At 39.1% G+C, this 21,124-nt stretch overlaps 1 protein-coding gene and 1 non-coding gene across 2 annotated transcripts; both read left to right on the top strand.

Annotated features, from left to right (window-relative positions):
- Window positions 1-1,561: 1,561 nt before the first annotated feature.
- On the top strand, window positions 1,562-1,634 carry TRNAF-GAA (transfer RNA phenylalanine (anticodon GAA)). Its single transcript has one exon. It is a non-coding gene; the product is annotated as a tRNA-Phe (tRNA).
- A 9,557-nt stretch (window positions 1,635-11,191) lies between these two features.
- On the top strand, window positions 11,192-12,460 carry LOC143620439 (chlorophyll a-b binding protein 13, chloroplastic-like). The gene is made up of 3 exons (XM_077092141.1): window positions 11,192-11,308; window positions 11,600-11,761; window positions 11,928-12,460. Exons 1-3 carry the CDS (start codon window positions 11,207-11,209, stop codon window positions 12,435-12,437), a joined length of 774 nt encoding a protein of 257 aa, XP_076948256.1. The 5' UTR covers window positions 11,192-11,206; the 3' UTR covers window positions 12,438-12,460.
- The last annotated feature ends 8,664 nt before the right edge of the window (window positions 12,461-21,124 follow it).

Below are 21,124 nucleotides of genomic sequence, written 5' to 3'. Positions count from 1 at the left end.
TTCAAGGCCTCGCTTTCTATAATTATATTTTGGGGTGATGTGCATACTCATGAATTGATTTAAACGTGTAAATGGTTTTGGCTTCTAGCCCACGATCTTAATATTGAATACAATTTTTTTCGGAAGTTTAATATTGATGTCAAAATCTTCGAAACTAACAATGCCATGTATTTACCAACTATGAATAGTGTTAGACAACTTCTTGAAGTAACATGAGTTGCAAGTGACTGATCCATGCTAAATAGTACAAGTTCTTGAAACACAATAGCACAAATGATTAATACATGTAATTTATTTTTTTATATTTTCTTTTATTTTTTAATGCTTTAATATATAACAAGCAAATTTCGAGATTAGTAGTCTATGCTAGTTTATATATACTTGTGTGTACATACCTCTTTACCAGCGGAATTTCTTAAAACTATTCTTATAATCAGTATTATATTCAAACACTCGCGTCATTATATGTTAGGAATGTTCTAGTTTTATAACTTGCCGCTGGGTTTGAGTTCAGATTCATTTAACATATCCCTATTTGTAATTTAAAAGTTATGATTCTTTTTTTATTTTTTTTCGTTTATGTTTTGTTACACATTTAATATTTTGTAATATAGTACATCATGACCATTTACATCATTTTTCATTAACTACATTTTTCAATGGCTATAAATAGTATTGCAATTGTTACATTTGATAATATAAGCTTACAAAGTATCATTTTTCGTTATTTATTTTCTCTGTTATTTTACACTAAAGGTTTTTAGTTTCCTTGGGGTCACGGTGATGATGCTCATAACAAATCTTTTGGTGGAAGTGCATGCCAGTGTGGCGGAACATTGTGACCGGAGCTCAATTTCTGCATGCTTTCCTTTTCTAAACGGTCTTGGATCACCAGCTCTAGATTCAGAGTGTTGCAAAAGTCTCCAAGCCCAAGAGTTTTGTATTTGTGACTTTGAGAAAGTCGGAGGAATTTTTGACATTAATAGACTTGTGCATGATTGTGATGTCAAACAACCTATTTGTCTACTAAATTATTAGATATGTTAATCGATGAGAAGTTTTGTAATTTGTGGTTTTATTAATTATGATTAATTGTTGTTGCGAGCTCATTTTAAAAACATTTTATATATTTTTATATATGTTGGACCCAAAAATACTTCATGTATGCCAAACAAATTCATTACAAAATTAGTTTGATAAATTTCAATTCTTTAAATTCAATTTTTTCATTCTTCTTTTTGGTGCTGTACAACAACCAACCACGCCTGACACAAATTTACAGGCTCCCAATCAGTCATCTTTATAGTCGAAACAAAAATAAAATAACCTCTTTACAGTAACTAAGAACTTTCGAAAAACATATGGAACAGTCACTATAATATCCTTGGTTAAACAATGTTTGACAAGGTTGGGTTTTTTTCTTTTTTTTTTGTTGAGATCATGAGATCAACATATTGGTGTGGTTTATTCCTTAAAAGTCCGGCATTTATGGCTTCTATGAAGTGGCCAGTGAGAGTTGCACGTTTTAATTAGTTATATTAATAAGTACGTTAAATCAAAAGCGGGGATAGCTCAGTTGGGAGAGCGTCAGACTGAAGATCTGAAGGTCACGTGTTCGATCCACGTTCACCGCATTGCATTTTTTGTTTTCATGCATTCGCTTGTGAACTTCATATATGGGCATCTCACACCTGCAACGGGTTTTCGTGAATCCTTGGGTCTAGTATGATTTTTTAACCCAACCTCTTACCACACCGTAATCCGTATATGATTATAATATATCTATAAACTTTTCTCAAACAAAGCTTTGCTTTCCGTCCCGACATGTAAACAAGTCGAGGCGCTCATTAACTATTCAAGATCAATTCATTAAAATACTGAATCAAACGAAATTCGAGTCTTGTACGTGCCATGTTTACTAGTATATTATGTTGGGTTTCCATAGAATTTATAAACTTAGTTAACCATTTAACTAGTCACAATTAAGGCGGAAGCGTGATATTTACAAACTAAACATATGTATCCATGTGTTTATATATGTATATGTTCATGAATAACCTAGTTTATTCATGTTATAAGATTACCAATAATCTATTTACTAGAAACCCGAAGCAAGGATCAAATGATACGGAAAAGCTAAACTATCAAGCTAGTAAACACTTACATTCTTAACCCTTTAAGAGTTTAGTAGATGGTTGAAGAAGATGATGATGTGAATGTTAGACTTTCAAAGGAAAACCCTCAAACGGAATATACCCCGAGCCTCCAACACACACCGAGCTATGCTAGGAAGCTTGAACACGAAAAACCCGAGACCCGAGCCTTTCTTTTTCTTTTTGGCCGTAAACAAGAAAGAAAGAAAGGAAGAAGTTGTGTTTTTTATGTTACTTGAAAGTGTTTATATATTTTTGATCATGATCTTTTCTCATCATCACATACCATCATACTAACATGGTGTTAGGTTTTGGTTAGGTTTTGGTTAAGTAAAATACACTCAACCTTGTGACAAGAAATTGACCAAGATATGGGGTGTGGGGCCCACCCTAAAACCGGCCCCAATAATAATAATAATTTTTTTTTTTTTTTTTTTTTTTTTTTTTTTATTTTATTTATTTTATACTTTATAAAATATATAAACACCCCATCTTTTATAAACCATTTTATAAAAGAATACATAGTTAAATAATCATTCCAATAATAATTATTTGAATAAATAAATTAACCGATTAATTTATTTAACACTTTCAAGTAAATATTCAGAAACCCGAATTTCTGAATGTATCGTGTTCTGTATTTGTCTTATAGATCTTATCTTAACAAATACATAATTGGTGTGTGTCTAACTCGTTATTGGGTATGACCCGACTTGGATCAAACATGACTAGCCACATTAACCTAATTATGTGTCTCGGGCATACGGTATTCCAACAATCTCCCACTTGCACGTGACTCATAAGAAGTTAATGCTAATGGTGAATACCGCCTAACAACAGGTCACCACCCCTAGTGTGTTTGACTAAGTGCCATTCAATAACATCATCCCCTTCAAGTCCATACTTGATATGATATAGGTAAGTCTTATCATTACATCTCTTTGTTACTAGATGTCCTGTCAAATCGAAGAGACACAGAGTGATCATTCTCTCAATGATTTAACTTAACAGGCCTTAGACATCTAAACTCTCAACACATAAGAGGAACAAATCCCATCTTGACTGCATACATCCTTGTTGACATCTCGTATGATATCTGAGCTCTTTCTTTTACGTCATCGTGTTACCGAAAAACAAAGAAGAGAGTCAAGTTATCAGACTTGATGAGAAACCAGATCCAATATGCATCTCAGGTCAAAGGACACAATGATACTCGCCTTTACTCAAGGATTACTTATGATCAGTTGCACTAACTCCATGCAGTGATCCTTGAGAGCGGATCATGTCCAATATTTGTATCCCACAAATATCTATGAACCTTGGTGGCAAACCTATGCCCTATATTCATCACATGAATATCAACCAATCCGGGTTCATAATAGTCTTACCTTCATACTTGTTCCCACAAGCATAATCGACTACGGACGTTTAGAACAACATAAGTCATTCATGGATTAAACATGCAAATATAGAACATAAATCATTGAATAATTAAAACATAATTAATTTTCATGAGATACCCATTACATTCGTTCTTATATAAACACTAAACACAGATCAAATCCACTCACTAGAATACCGAAGTCCTAATGCACAAACATGACCCTCATGCTTTGGCCTATCGAGGAGCTTCGTGAGTGGGTCCGCAATATTTTGATCGGTATGAACTTTATGAATACATATCTTTCTCTTTTCAACTTCATCCCTTATGTAGTTGAATCTGCGCTCAATGTGCCTCGTTTTCTGATGAGCACGAGGCTCCTTGATCTGTGCAATAGCACCCTCATTGTCACAGAATATCTCTAGGGGCTCCTGAATGGAAGAGATAATCCCTAGATCCATGATGAACTTTTTCATCCATGCAGCCTCTTGGGCTGCCATTGAAGCGGCGATGTACTCAGATTCTGTAGTGGATAACGCGACAACATCCTGCTTCGAACTCTTCCAAGAGACAGCGCCTCCATTCAAAATGAAGACATATCCCGACTGTGATCGAGAATCATCTCGGTCAGTTTGGAAACTCGCATCCACGTAACCCTTTACGACGAGTTCCTCCTCACCAGACCCATATATTAAAAACATATCCTTAGTCCTTCTAAGGTATTTTAATATATTCTTGACAGCCATCCAATGACTGTCACCTGGGTTGTGCTGGTATCTACTCGTTATGCTTAAAGCATACGAGACGTCCGGTCTGGTGCATATCATTGCATACATAATAGATCCTATTGCCGAAGCATAAGGAACATGCTTCATCCTATCCTGCTCTTCCTTAGAGCTAGGACTTTGGGATGAGCTTAACACGGTTCCTCTAGGAATAGGTACCAAACCTTTCTTAGAGTTTTCCATCCTGAACCTTTTCAGGATTTTATCAATGTACGCACTTTGATTGAGTCCGATCAATTTCCTTTGTCTATCCCTATAGACCTTTATTCCCAAGATATATGTCGCTTCTCCAAGATCCTTAATTGAGAAACGACTACTTAACCACGCTTTAACGTTTTCCATACTTGGTATATCATTTCCAAATAAAAGTATATCATCGACATACAAAATAAGGAAAATGATTATACTCCCACTAGCCCATTTATACACACACGCCTCATCACCGTTTTGGACGAAACCAAACGCTTTGATTTCTTCATTAAAACGATGATTCCACATCCGTGATGCTTGTTTCAACCCGTAGATTGATTTCTTTAACTTACAAACTTTATCAGGATTAGATGGATCGACAAAACCTTCAGGCTGAACCATATGGACATCTTCCTCAAGATATCCATTTAGAAAAGCGGTCTTGACATCCATTTGCCATATCTCATAATCAAAATGAGCTGCAATGGCAAATAATATCCTGATCGACTTAAGCATCGCGACCGGCGAGAAGGTTTCATCATAATCAATCCCTTGAGTTTGCGTGAAACCTTTTGCTACAAGTCGTGCTTTGTAAGTATCTAAATTTCCATGCATATCAGTTTTCCTTTTGAAGACCCACTTACATCCAACCAGTTTGGAGTTAAGTGGACGATTAACCAATTCCCAAACTTGGTTATCGTGCATGGATTGCATCTCGGCGCTCATGGCTTCAAGCCATTTTTCACAATCAGGTTGTGACATAGCATCTTTGTAGGAGATCGGTTCATCCGAATCGACCAAGTAGCAATCATCCACAAGAAATCCATATTTCTTGGGAGGTCGACTAATCCTATTAGATCTGCGAGCAACGTGTGTATGATCAACCATTTGATCATCTTCAACATCCTCGTGTTGAAAGCTAGTATCGACCAATTGTGTATCATCCAGTGATTCTTGAACCTCTTCAAGTTCCACTCTCCTTTCACTAGGTCCTTCCATAAGGAACCTAGTTTCTAAGAAGTATCCTTTGCGTGAAACAAACACCTTTTGTTCACTAGGATCATAGAATATATATCCTATATCATCCTTTGGGTATCCTATGAAGATACACCTGATGGATCGAGCCTCAAGCTTATTTGGGGTGTCACGTTTAACATAAACTATGCATCCCCATACCCTTAAATATGAAAAGGATGGAACCTTTCCATGCCACACTTCATAGGGTATTCGATCCACCTTTTTGGTCGGGGCCATATTCAAAATACGAGCCGCTGTAAGTAACGCATATCCCCAAAATGATGGCGGTAGTGAGCTTCGTGCCATCATTGATCGAACCATGTCCAACAGTGTTCGATTCCTCCTCTCGGATACTCCGTTATGTTGAGGAGTTCCAGGAGGAGTGAGCTGTGAAATAATTCCACAATCTCTAAGATGACTTTGAAAAGCTTCACTTAGGTATTCGCCTCCTCTATCGGAGCGGAGTACCTTGATTGTTCGGTCGAGCTGATTTTGTACTTCATTTTGAAATTCTTTGAACATTTCAAAGGCTTCATGTTTGTGTTTCATTAGATAAACATACCCATATCGACTAAAATCGTCGGTAAAGGTAATGAAGTACCTTTCACTATTCCTACTAGTTGGCTTGAAAGGTCCGCATACATCCGTATGTATTATACCTAACAAATCCTTAGCCCTTTCATTTGTACCTTTGAAAGGCTCTTTGGTCATCTTGCCTTGAATACAAGATTCACACTCATCAAACGAACCTAACTCGTTTGTTTTCAAAAGACCTTTCTTTTGGAGAGTATTTATACGATTCTTGTTTATGTGTCCAAGGCGACAATGCCAAATGTAGGAATCACTCAAATCCTTTTCGAGTCTTTTAGTAGAAGTTTGATATAATGAGCTATTTAAGGTATTATCATGAACCAATTCATAAATACCGTTGTTTGGTACAGCTTTAAAATAAAAGATACCATTAGATGATACATGCATTTCTGATCTTACAAATTTAAAATCAAAATTACATTGTCTAAGAAGGTGCACAGAAATAATGTTCCTAGTCAAACTAGGAGCATACAAAACATTTCTCAAAACAACTTCCAAACCACTTGGAAGCGATAAAGTGAAGTCTCCTCTAGTGACCACGTGCACCCTTGCACCGTTGCCCATGAAAAGATTCACTTCGCCCTTCTTTAAGTCTTCATTCTTTTTGAACCCCTGCAACCAATTGCAAATATGAGTTCCACATCCGGTATCCAATACCCATGTGTTAGAAGAAATAAGATTTAGCTCAACATTAATCATAAAGACATTACCCGAGGTATGCGCCGCATTCCTCTTGTCTTTTAGCTCTTTTAGGTAGACCGGGCAATTGCGTTTCCAGTGTCCGGTCTCCCCACAACCAAAACAAGGATCATCCTTATGACCCCTCGGTTCCATAACCTTTTGTTTCTTTGCCATAACCGGTGATTTGCCCTTACCCTTAAGATGCATAGGAGGACCCTTTCTTTTGGCTACTTTAGCCTTAAGATTGGGTTGAGATCGATTCTTGGATCTACCTTCATTGATCGCAAACATGGGTAAAACCCTTTTGCCCATGCTCGCCTCGGCTGTTTTAAGCATTGAGTGAAGTTCTCCAATGGTTTTGTCCCATCCGTTCATGTTATAATTTAACACGAATGTGTCGAACCTTTTCGACAAAGAGTTAAGGATCAAATCCGTTGCTAACTCTTTTGAGATGGGACAATTGAGCTTGGCGAGGCGATCAATGTAACTTTTCATCTTAAGTACATAAGTTGAAACTGGTTGATTATCATCCATTCTACATGCATGCAAGGCTCGAACCGTTTCGAACCTTTCAACCCTCGATTGCTTAAGGAACATTTCCTTAAGTTGAGTAATCATGTCGTACGCATTATGGTTTTCGAAATCCTTTTGGATTTCGGGAACCATAGTCGCCAACATGAGGCATGACACTTGAATGGAATCTTCCGTGAGTTTGACCCAATTCATATATTCGACCTCACTACCCTCTTCCGGTTCTTCGGGGATAGGTGTTTCCAAAACATGATATAATTTTTCTTGTTTTAGAACTATCCTTAAATTTCGGAACCAATCCGAAAAGTTATTGTGGTTAAGACGGTCTTTAGCGAGAATAGATCGGAGAGAGACATTTTGGACGTTAGGGATTATGTTGTCGTCGACGTGTGCGGCCATCTGCAGAATTTTAATTAAGTTCATTTTAGTGTTTTACCTTTTTAATTATTAATACCCTTTTATATATATACCAAATATAATTAATAATTAAAATCTAGAATCCAACGATAAACCCGACTCCGGTTAGGTGACCTTTTTCCCATTGTCGATTTATCAAGGTAGTTATTCATAACAATTGCAAACCCTTTTGCAACTTCTAGAGTTTATGGGACCGGTTCGAAATCATATTTCGTGTCGGCATGTTTATCCCATCAACACCTATTAGACCCCATGTTTGGGTGACCCTCTTCACATGGTTCTAATTTAAGTCGTCCTACTTGTATCAACTTGTAATATTAACATACAAACGGTTAGGTGACCTTTTTCCCATTTATATGCCAATATTACCTTAACATATTAATTTACTCTTACGCGGTTAGGTGACCTTTTTCCCACTAAGAGCTTACTAATATGTTAAGCGTTATACAAAAGGATGGTGTTTAACTTATTATCCTTAATTTTAAAAGGGATTTTTAGTTTTAATAATTCTAGTTGTAAAACTTTAAATCATGTTCTAACATGCATTTAGTAACACGATATTTTGAAACCATTTTTCAAAATTCTAATTTATAATAAAGCCATTTTATTATGGGCGTGAGACGGCTAGTTAATAAATCCATTTTATTAAACTATGTGTCACGTAATTACCGATAATTATTAGAACCCATTTTATGCTTTGTTAATTAATTCTATGTGACGAAGTTGATATCCTAATATCTAACAACCACACAATCAAACAATCAATTAACAAGCATACACAATTATACTAGACACGAGCCACTAAATTAGACCACACTTGTTAGCCGAAACAAGTGTGTGTCTTAGGTCCAATCCTAAGGGACACATGACACATGGATGTTGTAGCTCCCACTCGATCCCGCATCCAAATGCTTCGAGCATCTTCTTCAACCCCGTTGTGATCCATTGGGCTTGAACTTGGGCCTTAGCTTCCATAAGCTTCCATTTGGGCTCAATTGGTGGGCTTAGGTCCTTTTGGGTTTGAATCCCTTTAATGGGCTTGTGAGACCCATTATCACCATACCCGGCCCAATTAGGCCCAAACTTCCAATTTTGCAATCTTCTTTATTTTACAAAATAAATGTCCTAATACATTTTTCTATAAAATAAAGATAATACAAATAACCTATTTATTACATACCCATATGAATAAATAATTACAAAATTACAAAATTGCCCCTAATTAATTATTACAAACCGAAACTTGAATAATTAATTACAATCACAACATCAACCACAAACAAACATCCACTTGGTCTACGGCTCGGTCTAGTATTAACAAACATAACCCGTTATGTTTTAATAACCCGTTCCAAAAACCCCTTGACTTTATCGGGCCTAGCCCAACCCAATTTGGGCTTGACCCAATAACGTGATTATGGGCTTCGGCCCACATGTGCAAAACACATGGGCTTCGGCCCAATTAAAAAAACTCATGGGCTTCGGCCCATTTAACCAAAAATGGGCTTCGGCCCATTTAGCTTTTTCCCTTTTATGTCCGGTTAGCCCAATAACCATATCCAAGTGGGCTTCGGCCCAAAATCACCCGATTTGGGCTTCGGCCCATATACTCGGTTTTATATTTTTTTTTTTTTTTTTTTTTTTGAACAAAGCCAAAAACAATAACAAGATTAAATACAAAAAAAAATATCATGCATGTTAATTTTTTTGTATAAAATCTTTCAAGGGGAAAAATATAAAACCGAGAACCCGAAGCTTAGTTTCCCGTATCCCGGCTCTTGATGCCATTTGTTGGGTTTCCATAGAATTTATAAACTTAATTAACCATTTAACTAGTCACAATTAAGGCGGAAGCGTGATATTTACAAACTAAACATATGTATCCATGTGTTTATATATGTATATGTTCATGAATAACCTAGTTTATTCATGTTATAAGATTACCAATAATCTATTTACTAGAAACCCGAAGCAAGGATCAAATGATACGGAAAAGCTAAACTATCAAGCTAGTAAACACTTACATTCTTAACCCTTTAAGAGTTTAGTAGATGGTTGAAGAAGATGATGATGTGAATGTTAGACTTTCAAAGGAAAACCCTCAAACGGAATATACCCCGAGCCTCCAACACACACCGAGCTATGCTAGGAAGCTTGAACACGAAAAACCCGAGACCCGAGCCTTTCTTTTTCTTTTTGGCCGTAAACAAGAAAGAAAGAAAGGAAGAAGTTGTGTTTTTTATGTTACTTGAAAGTGTTTATATATTTTTGATCATGATCTTTTCTCATCATCACATACCATCATACTAACATGGTGTTAGGTTTTGGTTAGGTTTTGGTTAAGTAAAATACACTCAACCTTGTGACAAGAAATTGACCAAGATATGGGGTGTGGGGCCCACCCTAAAACCGGCCCCAATAATAATAATAATTTTTTTTTTTTTTTTTTTTTTTTTTTTTATTTTATTTATTTTATACTTTATAAAATATATAAACACCCCATCTTTTATAAACCATTTTATAAAAGAATACATAGTTAAATAATCATTCCAATAATAATTATTTGAATAAATAAATTAACCGATTAATTTATTTAACACTTTCAAGTAAATATTCAGAAACCCGAATTTCTGAATGTATCGTGTTCTGTATTTGTCTTATAGATCTTATCTTAACAAATACATAATTGGTGTGTGTCTAACTCGTTATTGGGTATGACCCGACTTGGATCAAACATGACTAGCCACATTAACCTAATTATGTGTCTCGGGCATACGGTATTCCAACATATTACTCCTTAAGTATAGAAGTATATTTAATTACGTAATTAAATTAAAAGAAAATGAATAAAAGATGAAGAGGTATCGATGAAACGTTATAGATTTGCTGAAATCGGTTGATAAGGTATTAAAAAACGGAGAACCGTGATTCACCAAGGAAATCATGCGAGTAAATTTGTGAGTTTCAGTTTTATTGTTTTAAGTTACTTAAACAAAATGACGTAACTTTGAAAAATTTTGCAAGCTTAAGCATGTTATGGCTCCGTATACACTTTTTGGTTATATATTAGAGCTAACTTTGTAATTTGTCCCTATGATTTGTCGATTCTAATTAGTTCAGTACCAAGTCTATTTTTTATTTTATTTTTGGTTCAAATCAGTCGTCTATGGTTCCATTTTATACCCCCTCTGTAGCATATTATAGTTTATGTAGTACAGTTAATAAAAAACTGTAGATGAATTCATCTTGATTATAAATAAAAGTATATCAATAATAAAGGAGAAGATAAAATAGAGATGTTAGAAATATTTTAAAGCAATCTGATTGGTGCAAGTGAAATTGGTGATTTGTCACCAAACCTCAAAGCAATATGAACCACAAATCTAAAATATCACAATGCCTATATATACTCCATTTTGCTCACCTTTGCTTTTCAGTCTCTTTCAAGCTTTCATTAATTAATGGCATCCATGGCTAACTCCACCACTGTTGTCAGAGCCACCCCTTTCTTGGGGCAAACCAGAGCCTCCAATGTCAACGCCCTTATGTTTAACTACACCATGGTATTCCATCTTTCCATTCTTATGTTTAACTACATGAATTAATTTTAAGTAGATGCCAGAAAGACAAACACTTATACTCATTATTTTAATTTTAACTGTAATACATAAGACGATTATGTAACCATTTAACTGTACTCCTTTTTCTCTCTCTCTTGTTACATCTAAACTTTATTACGGTTATGTAACCATTTAAGTGTACTTTCTCTCAACTGTTTATTATGGTTCTCGCAGTTCTTTATTTAAAATTAGTTTGCATTGAACACGTATCTCATATGTTGTGAAATTGAACAGGGAAATGACTTGTGGTATGGACCGGACCGAGTGAAGTACTTGGGACCCTTTTCGGCCCAAACACCATCATACTTGACCGGTGAATTCCCAGGTGACTATGGATGGGACACAGCTGGTTTATCTGCTGATCCTGAGGCTTTTGCCAAGAACCGGGCCCTTGAGGTAATTAAATCTTTCAAATTTAGGACATTGGATTATCGGGTGGGTTGGATAACAGAAATGAATCAATGACTCATGTCAAAACAAATACTTCTTTTTTTGTTATGGTATCATGAGCTTAGTGTTGCTTGATCATTAGTGTATAATCGCCTAATGCTAAAATATTTAGGTGATCCACGGGAGATGGGCAATGTTAGGAGCGTTCGGGTGCATCACTCCCGAAGTCCTAGAAAAATGGGTGAAAGTCGATTTCAAGGAGCCCGTTTGGTTCAAAGCCGGAGCCCAAATCTTCTCAGAAGGCGGGCTAGACTATTTGGGCAACCCAAACCTTGTCCATGCCCAAAGTATATTAGCCGTACTCAGTTTCCAAGTGGTCCTAATGGGCCTCGTTGAAGGGTTCCGTATTAATGGGCTTGAGGGTGTTGGTGACGGTAACAACCTCTACCCGGGTGGCCAGTACTTTGACCCATTGGGTCTTGCGGATGACCCGGTTACTTTTGCTGAGTTGAAGGTGAAGGAAATCAAGAATGGAAGACTGGCTATGTTTTCAATGTTCGGGTTCTTTGTGCAAGCAATTGTGACGGGTAAAGGCCCACTAGAGAACCTTTTGGACCATTTAGACAACCCTGTGGCTAACAACGCTTGGGTCTATGCCACCAAGTTTGTGCCTGGTTCATAAATTTTGTGGCTTTTAAATTGTTCTTGTAACTATGAGTTGAAGAAGTAAATTGAATGAGATATTACTTTACAAATTGATTTGGTTATCTTGATCATCTTGTTTGTTGAAGACAAATCATTTCAAACTAAGCGAACGGGATTTCTTGTTCGTGTTTGTTCGTTAAGAAAATGAATGTGTTTGTTTTCGTTTATGTTTGATCGTTAATAGTATTTACACATTGTTCACAGACATAAACGAAAAGCTATAACTAAACATAGATGGCTAAACATAATGGCTGAACATCAATAAAAAATAAACGTGAACATAGCTCTAGTAAGCCTAAAAAATTAATAAACTAGAATAAATTGTAATGAGTGATATTTTAATCTCATAAAATTAAACTAAATTTCAATGGCATAAAAATTAATTGAATAATAAACGAACGAACTTAGAACATAAAAATCTAATTGATATTCAACACACAAATCAAACCAATTGAACCCAATAGGTTTATCTTTGTTTTATAAACGATCTAGCGTAATAAACGAATTGTTACGAACGTAAATGAATAGACAGGAAATGTGTTCATGTTTGTTTACTAAAGTACATTAACAAAAGTAGTACAAAACGTTTTGTTCATGTTTATTCTTTTATTAAATAATCAAATTTATTGTTAATCGTGCAAAATCAGTTGAATAAATGACAAACCGAATAATGTTAATCGTGCGACGAGCATTGGTTTAAAAGAAGAGAGAAAAAGAATTACGGTACTAAACATAACTAAATTATTTTCGTAACTAAAGTAATTATGTAACCAGATATTGTAGGTAAACTATAACTAAAGTAATTGCTTTTATATATAGAGTAATTATGTAAATCTAATTAAACAAATATCAATCATTACTCTAGTTTTTAATTAATTAAGAGAGAAAAATATGTTGTTGGTGGGAATTGAACTCACTACCTTAATTTTAAAATATTTGTGGCTTACCACCTCAACTAGAATGAATTGATGTTAACATTCTCTTTTTCTTAATTGTTATAGATTCACAGCCTTCCATTTTGATTTCTTTTAAAATACAAATACAAAATATTCTTAATAATCTATTCTATGTATTTTAAAAAAAATTTATTTATATCTTAAAAATCCATAAGGTATATTATTATGTATATTACTAACTTTAACTTTTTTGTTTACTTTTTAACCACCCGTGTATCACACAGGCTATATTCTAGTTATTATAAATATAAAACAACCATTATAACAAAAAAAAGAAAAGGAAAAAAGAAAAAAATAAAAAAGAAAAAGAAAGAAGTAGTCTAGTTACACTAGATATTTACTTTACATATAAAGCAAGTAATCAACTATTATGGCAAAGTGTGATTACTTGTGTTGTGCAAAACAAGTCATTATGTAGTGTGTAATCAGTTGTTTATTTTAGAGTAATTATTTTTAACAAGGGTTTTTACTTTTATTAATAGTGTATTTATTTTATAACTAGAGAGAGTAATTAACTTGATGTAATTACTGTTATGCTACTTTCAGTCTATCAAATGAATCTGACCTGATCCATGACGATGTTTCCACGGATTTTCGAGATGAACGAACCACGTCTTGATCTTCTTCTTCGGCTGCTTGAGACCTGGAATGGTTTTTCGGGGGTGTGGAGGTGACTGCTAAGAAATCCTAAGATCTCTTGTTTACAGACACAAAAAAGTGGTGGTGGCTCTTATTGAGCATGACCTGATCCATGACGATGGCGCCAATGTCGAAGCATGAAATGAATCTGACCTGATCCATGACGATGTTTCCACGGATTTTCGAGATGAACGAACCACGTCTTGATCTTCTTCTTCGGCTGCTTGAGACCTGCAATGGTTTTTCGGGGGTGTGGAGGTGACTGCTAAGAAATCCTAAGATCTCTTGTTTACAGACACAAAAAAGTGGTGGTGGCTCTTATTGAGCATGACCCTTTAATAAGGAGGTGGAGACCTCCTTATATAGAGAGTCTCATGGCCACCATCATGGTACCCTAATGGGCCTAGCCCAGTTAGGGTTACCTCCACAAAACCCCCTCAGCCCAATAACATTGTATTAGTCCATATAATAAAATAAGCCAAACATAATAAATTTAGGGTCGTAAAACCGGGTTTAGTACCATACCCCTACAAGCCCCCCCAAGTCCAGCGTTGCTCCTGGGCGCGCAAGCGTCTAGGTGGAGCGCTGGACTTTATGAGGTGTGTTAGGTCATGGGGCGGTTTTTTCCCTTTCCTTCGGCCTTGTCTTTATTGTCTGAGTTTTGGGAGGTTTTCCCCATGACGGTGACATGTTGCGGTCCTTGTGATAATGATGGTGCCCTGGCATAAATAAGATATAGCACGCATCATAGTGGCGCGAGGCCTGATAAAAGATGGAGCGCGCATCTTGATAATAATGTAACATAACTTGCGCGCGAGGCAGCTTATGAGTTATGAGAATAATAAAGACTGCGCGCGAGGCGACTTACGGATCTATGAGAATAATAAAGCCTGCGCGCGAGGCGACTTACGGATGTATAAGAATAATAAAGCTTGCGCTTGAGGCGACTTACGAGCTATAAGAATAATGAAGCTTGCGCGAGTTGCGGCTTACGAGCTATAATAATAATAAAGCTTGCGCGTGAGGCGACTTACGAGCTATAAGAATAATAAAGCTTGCGCGTGAGGCGACTTATGAGCTGTAAGAATAATAAAGCTTGCGCGAGTTGCGGCTTACGAGCTATAATAATAAAAAAGCTGCGCGCGAGGCGACTTACGAGCTGTAAGAATAATGAAGCATGCGCGTGAGGCGACTTACGAGCTGTAAGAATAATAAAGCTTGCGCGAGTTGCGGCTTACGAGCTATAATAATAAAAAAGCTGCGCGCGAGGCGACTTACGAGCTGTAAGAATAATGAAGCTTGCGCGTGAGGCGACTTACGAGCTGTAAGAATAATAAAGCTTGCGCGAGTAGCGGCTTACGAGCTATAGTAATAAAAAAGCTGCGCGCGAGGCGACTTACGAGCTGTAAGAATAATGAAGCTTGCGCGTGAGGCGACTTACGAGCTGTAAGAATAATAAAGCTTGCGCGAGTTGCGGCTTACGAGCTATAATAATAAAAAAGCTGCGCGCGAGGCGACTTACGAGCTGTAAGAATAATGAAGCTTGCGCGAGCGCGTAGACTTTATGTCCCGCGCTACGCGCAGATGTTGCGTGCGCGTGCGCGTAGACTGTGCGCCATGCGCAGATGTTGCGTGCGCGTGCGCGTAGGCTGTGCGCCATGCGCAGATGTTGCGTGCGCATGCGCATAGGCTCTGGCTTTGTGTTATGCGCACGCGCAGATGTTGCATGCGCGTGCGCGTAGACTTGATGTCCCGCGCCACGCCCAGTTGTTGCATGCGCGTGCGCGTAGACTTTATGTCCCGCGCTACGCGCAGATGTTGCGTGCGCGTGCGCGTAGACTGTGCGCCATGCGCAGATGTTGCGTGCGCATGCGCATAGGCTCTGGCTTTGTGTTATGCTCACGCGCCGATGTTGCATGCGCGTGCGCGTAGACTTGATGTCCCGCGCCACGCGCAGTTGTTGCATGCGCGTGCGCGTAGACTTATGTGAGAGCATGTGATGCGTAAGCATATGTAATACGCGTGAGCATATGTGGTGCATGAGCATGTGATATGCGACTGCGCTCAAGCATCATGGTGGTGTGCATGTTGAACGGAGCGGAGCCGCGTTCGGTCTTGTATTCGGCGCGAAGCCGTATGGGTTTATGAGGATTCCCAACCTTTAAGTATGGCGCGTAGCCATATGGGATATTATGAGGATTCCCAACCTTTAAGTTTGGCGCGTAGCCATATGGGATATTATGAGGATTCCCAACCTTTAAGTTTGGCGCGTAGCCATATGGGATATTATGAGGATTCCCAACCTTTAAGTTTGGCGCGTAGCCATATGGGATATTATGAGGATTCCCAACCTTTAAGTTTGGCGCGTAGCCATATGGGATATTATGAGGATTCCCAACATTTAAGTTTGGCGCGTAGCCATATGGGATATTATGAGGATTCCCAACCTTTAAGTTTGGCGCGTAGCCATATGGGATATTATGGGGATTCCCAACCTTTAAGTTTGGCGCGAGGCCTGATGCTCTCATGCACGGCGATGGAGTGGTGACTCGTGAGTGCGCGTGCATGGCGGAGGTCTCTTGCGCAAAGCCCAGATGGTGGTTTCCGCGGCGGCACATGCACGGCTGCGGAGTGAGAATCCGCGGGCGCGCGTACATGGCGGCGGAAGTCTGGTAATTTCTGGATCTGCAATTTTAGAGTCAGATCTGCAACTTTAAACCTAAAATCCAGGCCTGTAATCTAGATCTAGATCTGTAAATCAGATCTAGATAGATCTGAAGCTCGGAGCAGATTTAAAACCATCACAGATCCGGAGACCTGATCATTCGAATCAGGCCGTTTCTCTTTGCACAGATCTGGAAGCCTCTTTTAGATCTATGGATCTTTTTGAGCTTTAATAGAACAAGCCTTGAAGCCTTTTTCTGTAAACTTCCAGATCTGGGTTTTTCTTGGGAGAGATCTGACAGCCGAGATGAAGATCGAAGGGTAGTACGTTGCCGTCCCACGGATGGCGCCAAATGTAGGGGTATGGTACTAAACCCGGTTTTACGACCCTAAATTTATTATGTTTGGCTTATTTTATTATATGGACTAATACAATGTTATTGGGCTGATGGGGTTTTGTGGAGGTAACCCTAACTGGGCTAGGCCCATTAGGGTACCATGATGGTGGCCATGAGACTCTCTATATAAGGAGGTCTCCACCTCCTTATTAAAGGGTCATGCTCAATAAGAGCCACCACCACTTTTTTGTGTCTGTAAACAAGAGATCTTAGGATTTCTTAGCAGTCACCTCCACACCCTCGAAAAACCATTGCAGGTCTCAAGCAGCCGAAGAAGAAGATCAAGACGTGGTTCGTTCATCTCGAAAATCCGTGGAAACATCGTCATGGATCAGGTCAGATTCATTTCATGCTTCGACATTGGCGCCATCGTCATGGATCAGGTCATGCTCAATAAGAGCCACCACCACTTTTTTGTGTCTGTAAACAAGAGATCTTAGGATTTCTTAGCAGTCACCTCCACACCCCCGAAAAACCATTGCAGGTCTCAAGCAGCCGAAGAAGAAGATCAATACGTGGTTCGTTCATCTCGAAAATCCGTGGAAACATCGTCATGGATCAGGTCAGATTCATTTCATGCTTCGACATTGGCGCCATCCGTGGGACGGCAACGTACTACCCTTCGATCTTCATCTCGGCTGTCAGATCTCTCCCAGGAAAAACCCAGATCTGGAAGTTTACAGAAAAAGGCTTCAAGGCTTGTTCTATTAAAGCTCAAAAAGATCCATAGATCTAAAAGAGGCTTCCAGATCTGTGCAAAGAGAAACGGCCTGATTCGAATGATCAGGTCTCCGGAAGGCGCACAGTCTACGCGCACGCAACATCTGCGCATGGCGCACAGTCTACGCGCACGCGCACGCAACATCTGCGCGTAGCGCGGGACATAAAGTCTACGCGCACGCGCATGCAACAACTGCGCGTGGCGCGGGACATCAAGTCTACGCGCACGCGCATGCAACATCTGCGCGTGCGCATAACACAAAGCCAGAGCCTATGCGCATGCGCACGCAACATCTGCGCATGGCGCACAGTCTACGCGCACGCGCACGCAACATCTGCGCATGGCGCACAGTCTACGCGCACGCGCACGCAACATCTGCGCGTAGCGCGGGACATAAAGTCTACGCGCTCGCGCAAGCTTCATTATTCTTACAGCTCGTAAGTCGCCTCGCGCGCAGCTTTTTTATTATTATAGCTCGTGAGCCGCAACTCGCGCAAGCTTTATTATTCTTACAGATCGTAAGTCGCCTCACGCGCAAGCTTCATTATTCTTACAGCTCGTAAGTCGTCTCGCGCGCAGCTTTTTTATTACTATAGCTCGTAAGCCGCAACTCGCGCAAGCTTTATTATTCTTACAGCTCGTAAGTCGCCTCACGCGCAAGCTTCATTATTCTTACAGCTCGTAAGTCGCCTCGCGCGCAGCTTTTTTATTATTATAGCTCGTAAGCCGCAACTCGCGCAAGCTTTATTATTCTTACAGCTCGTAAGTCGCCTCACGCGCAAGCTTCATTATTCTTACAGCTCGTAAGTCGTCTCGCGCGCAGCTTTTTTATTATTATAGCTCGTAAGCCGCAACTCGCGCAAGCTTTATTATTCTTACAGCTCATAAGTCGCCTCACGCGCAAGCTTTATTATTCTTATAGCTCGTAAGTCGCCTCACGGGCAAGCTTTATTATTATTATAGCTCGTAAGCCGCAACTCGCGCAAGCTTCATTATTCTTATAGCTCGTAAGTCGCCTCACGCGCAAGCTTTATTATTCTTATAGATCTGTAAGTCGCCTCGCGCGCAGGCTTTATTATTCTCATAGATCCGTAAGTCGCCTCGCGCGCAGGCTTTATTATTCTCATAACTCATAAGCTGCCTCGCGCGCAAGTTATGTTACATTATTATCAAGATGCGCGCTCCAGATGCGTGCTATATCTTATTTATGCCAGGGCACCATCATTATCACAAGGACCGCAACATGTCACCATCATGGGGAAAACCTCCCAAAACTCAGACAATAAAGACAAGGCCGAAGGAAAGGGAAAAAACCTCCCCATGACCTGACACACCTCATAAAGTCCAGCGCTCCACCTAGACGCTTGCGCGCCCAGGAGCAACGCTGGACTTGGCGGGCTTGTAGGGGTATGGTACTAAACCCGGTTTTACGACCCTAAATTTATTATGTTTGGCTTATTTTATTATATGGACTAATACAATGTTATTGGACTGAGGGGGTTTTGTGGAGGTAACCCTAACTGGGCTAGGCCCATTAGGGTACCATGATGGTGGCCATGAGACTCTCTATATAAGGAGGTCTCCACCTCCTTATTAAAGGGTCATGCTCAATAAGATCCACCACCACTTTTTTGTGTCTGTAAACAAGAGATCTTAGGATTTCTTAGCGGTCACCTCCACACCCCCGAAAAACCATTGCAGGTCTCAAGCAGCCGAAGAAGATCAAGACGTGGTTCGTTCATCTCGAAAATCCGTGGAAACATCGTCATGGATCAGGTCAGATTCATTTCATGCTTCGACATGAACTGACCTGATCCATGACGATGTTTCCACGGATTTTCGAGATGAACGAACCACGTCTTGATCTTCTTCTTCGGCTGCTTGAGACCTGGAATGGTTTTTCGGGGGTGTGGAGGTGACTGCTAAGAAATCCTAAGATCTCTTGTTTACAGACACAAAAAAGTGGTGGTGGCTCTTATTGAGCATGACCTGATCCATGACGATGGCGCCAATGTCGAACCATGAAATGAATCTGACCTGATCCATGACGATGTTTCCACGGATTTTCAAGATGAACGAACCACGTCTTGATCTTCTTCTTCGGCTGCTTGAGACCTGCAATGGTTTTTCGGGGGTGTGGAGGTGACTGCTAAGAAATCCTAAGATCTCTTGTTTACAGACACAAAAAAGTGGTGGTGGCTCTTATTGAGCATGACCCTTTAATAAGGAGGTGGAGACCTCCTTATATAGAGAGTCTCATGGCCACCATCATGGTACCCTAATGGGCCTAGCCCAGTTAGGGTTACCTCCACAAAACCCCCTCAGCCCAATAACATTGTATTAGTCCATATAATAAAATAAGTCAAACATAATAAATTTAGGGTCGTAAAACCGGGTTTAGTACCATACCCCTACACTATCATTCAACAATTACATCATGTAGTTTCGATAGAAGCCCCTTGCCTAAAGCTTGATTAAGAAGATAACAATCTTGTGATCATACACCTGGATATCTTGATATCTTAACAACTTCGTGTAACGCCCGAGTTCAATAAATAAATAAAATATTTTGAGTTTATCTTAGTTGTCGTGTCGAGAGACGTTATTTAGATTAATCAAATAATGTATAGGATATGGATAATATTAGTAGAGGTTATTGGGTGGTTATGGGCCTGAGAACCTTTGGACTTGTCTATTTAAACCCCTAAACCCTAGTTTTATCCTTATCCTCATCATTCACTAGTCATCAAAACACACACACAAACAATCTCATGTACACGAAACATTTCAATCCATTCAATATAGTCAAGATCTAGTTAATCCACCAAAAAGGTAAACGTTATATTTGTTTTTAATTCGTTTTCTCGTTAAAGATTATCAACGCATGAAACGAGTCGAACCGACATAAACGAACCGTGATAAGCAAGCTTCAAGCAACCCAATACACATAACAATAACAGGATATTTAACAAACAATCCAAAATTGCAAAACAAATGATAAGAGCAGCAGGGTGTTGTTAACCTAAGTCCGGTGACCGACGAAACCCAAATCCACGAGAGCTCGGCCCAAAACCGTAAAGCTTGAACCACCGAACCCGTAAAAGTTCCTTATTTTCCACACTAAACACCAACAGCCGAGGTGTGATCTAGATCTGGGTTCCAACGAAAGTGGAACTCGTCTCCGTGGACGGAAAACCTACACGAAACCCGAGGAGACGGATTCAAACCAGAAACAGACCCAACCCGCATGCGAATCCAGATCTGAGAAGGACCCGTGCAAAATTCC

This window comes from Bidens hawaiensis, unplaced genomic scaffold (genome assembly GCF_021521415.1).
Source record: "Bidens hawaiensis isolate Kalapana, Puna unplaced genomic scaffold, B.hawaiensis_p1.1 tig00002572_1, whole genome shotgun sequence".
Classification (NCBI taxonomy): Eukaryota; Viridiplantae; Streptophyta; class Magnoliopsida; order Asterales; family Asteraceae; genus Bidens; species Bidens hawaiensis.
Note: the sequence above shows the minus strand (reverse complement) of the source record. Positions and strands in the feature narration are given on the sequence as shown.